At 40.9% G+C, this 7,813-nt stretch overlaps 1 protein-coding gene across 1 annotated transcript; it reads left to right on the forward strand.

Moving 5' to 3' along the window:
- Nucleotides 1–780: 780 nt before the first annotated feature.
- On the forward strand, nucleotides 781–3,461 carry LOC106082364 (uncharacterized). Its single transcript, XM_059367605.1, has 4 exons — nucleotides 781–846; nucleotides 942–1,239; nucleotides 1,315–2,718; nucleotides 2,905–3,461. The coding sequence occupies exons 1-4, from the start codon at nucleotides 781–783 to the stop codon at nucleotides 3,459–3,461; spliced, it is 2,325 nt and encodes a 774-aa protein (XP_059223588.1).
- Nucleotides 3,462–7,813: the final 4,352 nt, after the last annotated feature.

The following is a 7,813-nucleotide window of genomic DNA, read 5'->3' on the forward strand; positions in this document are numbered from 1 at the left end:
TATAGACCGATTTGAACCATACCTGGATCAGTTGTTGGATATCATAACGAAACACGTGGTGCAAAATTTCATTCCAATTGGATAAGAATTGCGCACTCTAGAGGCTCAAGAAGTCAAGACCCAAGATCGGTTTATATGGCAGCTATATCAAAACATTGACCGATATGGCCCATTTACAATACCAACCGACCTACACTAATAAGAAGTATTTGTGCAAAATTTCAAGCGGCTAGCTTTACTCCTTCGGAAGTTAGCGTGCTTTCGACAGACAGACGGACGGACGGACGAACGGACGGACAGACGGACGGACATGGCTAGATCGATATAAAATTTCACGACGATCAAGAATATATATGCTTTATGGGGTCTCAGACGAATATTTCGAGTAGTTACAATCAGAATGACGAAATTAGTATACCCCCCATCTTATGGTGGAGGGTATAAAAAATTGGCAGTCCGGGGGATTCGAGACTAGGTTTCCGAATTCTTCATTGGTATGTGACGATTTTTATGCAATACTAACTACCTGTAGTTAGCACAACTACCCGTAAGGGGTAGGCATCACACCGGTAGTGTAGTTAGCACACGTACCGGTAGGGTAGTTAGAACAACATTATTATAGAAATTATTGATGGAACTGATATATCGGTTATCGTTTTCATTGTATCGCAGTTAAGATAGCTGCCGAACAATGAAAATATTCAATCTGTGGTTCAAACAATTGGAATTGATTTGACATTATTATTATTATTTTTTGTTTTTATAATCGATTTCCAACCAATGATTTCTCAGGGTGCAACATTAACTGCTAATAGTCAGCTGACAATGTTTGCTATTATCAGCAGGGTTTTCTGTGTGTCAAGTATTCCCTAAATCGAGGTTTAAATCAACGTCATTTTCCAAAGATTAATATGCAGTTTTACTTGCTCTTTCGTTTACAGATGTCAGTTGTTATTGTCAAGACCTCAGCAGTAGCACTTTATCAGAATAGAACATCTACAGTAGTTGGCAATCCGCACCAACCTCGCATTCCATCGCACTTTCAAGCTACCACCAGCGACTTTATTACCACAAACCCAAAGACGTTAGCGCCAGACGCCGCCAAATACAAGCAACAGCTGAAAGAAAATAACACAGTCACCAATCATATCATACGGACGAACATCATTGTAGGAGGTTCGCGCGATTTGGAGGAGCCACAAGAAAAAATGCGTGCAAAACTTCAACAATTATTGCAGCGTGAAAAAGACATTGACGAGGAGAAAAGGCAGTTGCAACAAGACCAACAGCAACAACATTTCAATTTGCAAGAAGAAAAGCAGCAACAACAACAACACTATCGCGAACAGCAAAGGCATCATCAGTTGCAGCCACAGGCCCACTCTCAGCACGCAACATCGGCCAGTGAAAATGCATATTTACTGGAGCGTATTGATGACAGCCATGCGGCGGGTGGTGGTGGCCACGAACAGCCTATTTATGGAACATGGAATACGAAAGCGAGACGACCTCAAGCGCCTCCGAATCCGAGACCAACGACTGCGGGTACCTCAACAATCGCAACATCATCTCTGCAAACTTTGATCGGTGAAGTTGATGAGCACACAAACGACTACAATCACAATATGCAAGCTCATCATTACGAACGTTTACCTAGACGGTCCTCGACAATGACACCAGTCAGGCGGGAACTACATGACCAAATACCAAGGCCTCCCCGTTTAACGTCTCGACAGCCCTCTCTGATTTTGAGAAGACAATTTAGTGAAAATCCCATGGCAAATGGTCTAGCTAGAGAGGATTCGCAAAGACCGAAACCTTTTCACTTTCCTTTTGAAGGACCGCATCCAGAGGAATTTAAGAAACAGCTACATAGCGAACGGGATAGTGTAGCGGCATATGGTGATGTACAAAATATTCAGGATATTCTAAAGAACCTACATCTGGGAGGCATGACGGCCAGCACAAAAACACCTCCGCTTATGATGATGCCCACTGGCCTGCACATATCGGGATCCTATAAAAATCTTAAGTCCAGCGGCATCGCTAACTTCTTTCGTGGAAAGCGTCACAAGAAGCAAATGCAGCTACAGTTCCCTTTTCCTCTGCAAATGTTCAATGGCTATCAGGCCCCCTTAATAGGTCCTGTGCCGCAGGCCTATCAGTCTCGTATAGCAGCAATGGATCAAATCTATCCCTTCAAACCAAGATCGCCGAATGACATAAATCTTTTGGCCATGCAGCAGCAGTACCAACAAAATTTTATGGCTCAACCTTCTAAGCAGAAGAAACAAAAGAAGAAGCAAAAAGATAAAAACAGAAAAAATCCTCAGGTTAACTCCAATATTTTGCTGCCGCAGTATCCTTATGCCACTGCAATCCCGGAGACGGTCTATCCTACCTTGTATTCGCCCTTCATGGCCATTAATGTAACACAAACGCCGATGATTTTGTCGAAGAGAGTGCCCTTCAAGTTAAATTTGGACATATTTCCTGTTCTACCTCCTTCTAAGAACCAAAAGCCCGCATCGCCCTTGACAATGGATGAAGCTCGCATTGTTTCTTCAATGAGACCGCCTACAGTACTTCGTAATCCTTTCATGGAGTACTTCACCACGCCAGTGACACCCACGGTCTCGGCCTTGGGATTCTACAACCAACAAGCACAGAGACCCTACAATCAAATACGCTTCCCTGGTGCGGTGCAGCAAGCCCAAAGTAATAACATGCAATTTGTCTATTCGGATCAATTGCAAAAATACATACAGCAGCAACAACAGCAACAGCACCATAAACAACAACAACAACAGCAGCAGCATATATATGCCAATCTTCAAAACGGCCAAGGCCATCAAACACCTTTTCTGCCCATCGATTGCGACCAAACATTGGCCCCATCCTCAGCTGGGGCCTCTACATCGGACAATTCAAACACCAGTCCAATAATGCTGCACTTGAATGTGTTTCCCAAACAGAAAACCCCCTCTACTTCTCCAATTTCCACCAATCCCTTTTACACAAACACGCCCAATGATATACATCGCTCCACGGTCCAGGAGAATAGCAAGCGGAACGCCCTTGACATTATAGAGCCTCGACATCAAGCCAAATCATTGAACGTCACCTCTCAGACCTCCATAGAACGCAGTGATCCCAGCAGCAATGATCAACAACGGGACTTGGTTGACTTTGATCATCCGATAGTGGCAGCTAATGATATTTCCGATTTACCTACACCTGCCGCCTTAGTTGGTGCTAAACACAACGAAGCGTCTTTTGCGACATCGTATAATCCACACACCAATGTCGCCGCACATGACACGGATAATAGTAACTACAAACAGCCCATAGTTCCAAATACCCAGAATCTAGAGCAAATGGCTTCAGAAGCAAGAACCGCTTCCCTATTTCGATTTCCCGTCGAAGATCTAATACAGTTCCAAGTACACGATGCGATGTAGTTGACTGCTCTTTGGCATGGAATCACTCATAAGAAATCACAATAATAATCTTGTTTTTCTAGAATAAGAGCTTTACCAAAAAATATTTACTTAACATATTATTTTTATGAAATATTGTTTTTGTTTGCTTGTACATTGCAAAAAAAGTGAAAAGCCCAAATATAATATAAATACAAAATCCAAAAGTATTATTCATTTAATTTTCTTGCCAGATTTCGTAAATTCACCTTTTAAATTAGAACCAGAGTTATTTCCTACATAACCGTCCGTCGCACAAAACCGTCCCTTTGGGACTATGAAATCCAATTGTGATCTGAATATTCACAATGGTAATTTTGTGGCAAATTTTGTAAGGATCGCTTAACGTATGATCAAATTATTGCAGTATTAGTCAAAATCGGACGAACATTTATATAGCAGCTATAACTAAAGCTGAACCGATTTCGACCAAAGTCGGTACACATAGTAAAAGTCATTGGAGAAGACCGAACCAATCTCTTCTAATTGCTGCAAGCTTTGTTGTAGGCAATACAAACGTCTGTGCCAAATTTTAGGACGATCGGATTAACATTGCGATTCGTACATTGCGCACAAATTAATGTGGACAGACAGACAGCCGGATATAGCTAAATCGAACCGCATAATTATGGGTCTGTCATCAGCGACCTTTTTCCGCACCGCTCCCGCTCCCGTTCCTTTGCATTTGAATTGAATATTTTTATACCCACCACCATAGAATACTAGTCTAGTCATTCCGTTCGTAACACCTCGAAATATTCCTCTAAGACCCCATAGAGTATATATATTCTTGATCGTCTCGACATCCTGACTCGATCTATCCATGTCCGACCGTCCGTTTGTCTGTCGAAATCACAATGAGCGGTCGAACGCGTAAAAGTAGCCGCTTGAAATTTTGCACAGATACTTACTATTGCTGTACGCCGTTGGGGATTGCAAATGGGCCATATCGGTTCAGATTTAGATATAGCTCCCATATAAACCAATCCCCCGATTTGACTACTTGAGCCCTTACAAGCCGCAATTTTTGTCCGATTTGGCTGAAATTTTTCATGTAAAAATTTGTTATAACTTCCAACAACTGACTAAGTACGGTCCGAATCGGTCTATAACCTGATTTAGCTACCATATAAACCGATTTCCCGATTTTACTTCTTGAGCCCTTAAAAGCCGCAATTTTTGTACGATTTGGCTGAAATATTGCACGTAGTGTTTGGTATGAATTTCAAGAACTGTGCCAAGTACGGTCCAAACCGGCCCATAACCTGATTTAGCTACCATATAAACCGATTTCCCGATTTTACTTCTTGAGCCCTTAAAATCCGCAATTTTTGTACGATTTGGCTGAAATATTGCACGTAGTGTTTGGTATGAATTTCAAGAACTGTGCCAAGTACGGTCCAAATCGGCCTGTAACATGCCATAGCTCCCATATAAACCGACTGAAATGTTTGTCCAATTTGGCTGAAATTTGCATGCGGTGTTCCGTTACGACTTCCAATAACTGTGGCAAATACGGTCCACATCAGCCTATGACCTCCTATAACCTCTCTCTCGATCATTATTGTTCGGTTCCTAGAACCTTTAATTTTTGTTGGTTTGACTGAACTTTGCTATGTAGATAAAAATTATGCCCTTCAACTAAATTTATTTTGCATAAATTTTTAGCAGAATCCATGGTGGTGGGTTCCTAAGATTCGACCGAACTTACCACGCTTTTACTGTTTTTTTTTTCAATTTTCCTAGTTTACATTGTCATAGGGCAAGCCATATTTTAATTTTGTCTTACATATACAACATCCAACAATTTTCAACTTGATCGACGTCTATATCGAACAATATCTTTGTAAAACGCCCATATAAACCACTAGTCTAGCGCATTGATTTTTTGAGCCTCTAGAGAATGCAATTGTCATCTGAATTGGCTGAAATTTCGCAAACCGATTTATTTAATGACCTCCAACATTCTTGTTAAGTATAGTCTCAATTGGTCCATATAAACCGATCTCCCGATTGTACTCTTTGTAACGCCATATAATCCGACCTCCCAATTTTACCTTCTATGCCAATGGATGGCGCAAAAATATGCGATTTGACTGAAATATTTCTCCTTTAACCTCCAACGCCTATACTGCTCCCATATTAACGGATCTTATGACATTACTTCTTAGGCATATGCTGCAATATACACGCAATTCGTAACCAAATTTATAACAAACAACAATTAAAAGCCGCAGACCACCGTAGCGCAGCGGTTATCATGTCCCCCTATGACGCTGAACGCCTAAGTTCGAATCCTGACGAGACCATTAGAAAAAAATTTTCAGCGGTCGTTTTCCCCTCCTAATGCTGGCAACACTTGTGAGGTACTATGCCATGTAAAACTTTTCTTCAAAGAGGTGTCGCACTGCGGCACGCCGTTCGGACTCGGCTATAAAAGGGAGGCCCCTTATCATTGAGCTTAAACTTGAATCGGACTGCACTCATTGATATGTGAGAATTTTGCCCCTGTTCCTTAGTGAAATGTTCATGGGCAAAATTTGCATTTGCAAAAGCCGCATTAAGTTCGGCAGTGCTGAACTTAGGATACCTACCACCATGGATTTATTTATTATCCTACTTCATTATAAACCTACTATATCTATATAAATATCCGACGTATAGGCCGATTTTGATCATATTCGGTTCAGGTGCCGAGAAGCCTTATACAGGACACAGTTTGAAATTTCAGGGATATCGGGTTATAAATGAGCACTTTATGGCTAATGATCACAGATCGGTTCATTTAGTAGCTTTATGCAAATATGGTCTGATATGGACCGTAATCGGTTCGGATACCGAATGCTCTATCGCAACTGCATGTTCCAAATTTATAGCAAAATATGGTCTGATCTGGAACAAATTTGGCTCGGTCAGTTAGGAATTTAAGTTCAACTCACTGTTCTAAATGCGGCTTTTTATGAGATTAAAACCCTATATCAACATGTCGGGCTATATGGCAGCTATATCTAAATGTAGTCCGATCTGGAGCATGTTCAGTTCTCGTTTTTACATGTTTTGACTTTAAGACGAAACCATTTAAAATTGGTTGAAAAAGGTTCTCTTATATGTTTTCGATAACGATTTTACCAAAGTTAACTCTTAAGTTATTTCGTGTTAATTAATAATTTTAAATTTTTGTTCCAATTCACTAAAATAACAAGTTCGTTACCAAAACAAGTAAAAAGGCGTTAAGTTCGGCCGGGCCGAACTTTGGATACCCACCACCTCGGGTATATATGTAAAACACCTTTCGTCAAAATTCGTTGAAAAATGCATATCTTATGCCCCATAGCAGCTATATCGATATATGTTCCGATTTGAACCAAATACTAGGAAGTACAAATCATTGTTCAATAAACCGATCTGAACCATATACGACACGGATGTCGAAAAGCCTAACATAAGTCACAGTGTTAAATTTCAGTGAAAGCGGATTATAAATGCGCCTTTTATGTGGCCAAGACTATATGGCAGCTAAATCCAAATCTGCACCGCTTTGGGCCAAGTTGCAGAAAAAACTCGAAGAGCCTAACATAACTCAAATTTCGATGAAAACGGATTATAAATGCGACTTTTTTGGACCCCAAAACCTTTAATCGAGATATCGGTCTATATGGCAAGTTCATCCAGATCTGTATCGATCTAAGCCAAATTGAAAAAGAACGTCGAAGGGCCCAACACAACTCACTGTCCGAAATTTGGGCGACATCGGACAATCAATGCGCCTTTTATTAAACCAAAACCTTAAATCTAGAGATCGGTCTATATGGCAGCTATATTCAAATCTGGACCGATTTGAGCCAAATTGAAGAAGGATGTCGAAGGTCCTAGCACTACTCACTGTCCCTAATTTCGGAGACATGGGATAATAAATGCGCCTTTTATGTCCCAAAATTTAAAATCGAGAGATCGGTCTATATGGCAGCTATATCCAAATCTGTACCGATCTATGCCATATTGCAGAAGTATGTCAAGGGCCTTAACTTAACTCACTGTCCTAAATTTCGACGACATCGGACAATAAATGCGCCAAATTGAGGAAGGATATCGAGTGGCCTAACATAACTCTCTGACCCAAATTTCAGCAAAATCGGATAATAAATGTGGCTATTATGGGCCTTAGACCTTAAATTGGCGGATCGGTCTATATGGCAGCTATATCGAAATCTGAACCGATCTGGGCCAAATTGAGGAAGGATGTCGAGTGGCCTAACATAACTCTCTGTCCTAAATTTCAGCAAAATCGGATAATAAATGTGGCTTTTATGGGCCTTAGACCCCAAATTGGCGGA

This window comes from Stomoxys calcitrans, chromosome 1 (genome assembly GCF_963082655.1).
Source record: "Stomoxys calcitrans chromosome 1, idStoCalc2.1, whole genome shotgun sequence".
NCBI lineage: Eukaryota > Metazoa > Arthropoda > Insecta > Diptera > Muscidae > Stomoxys > Stomoxys calcitrans.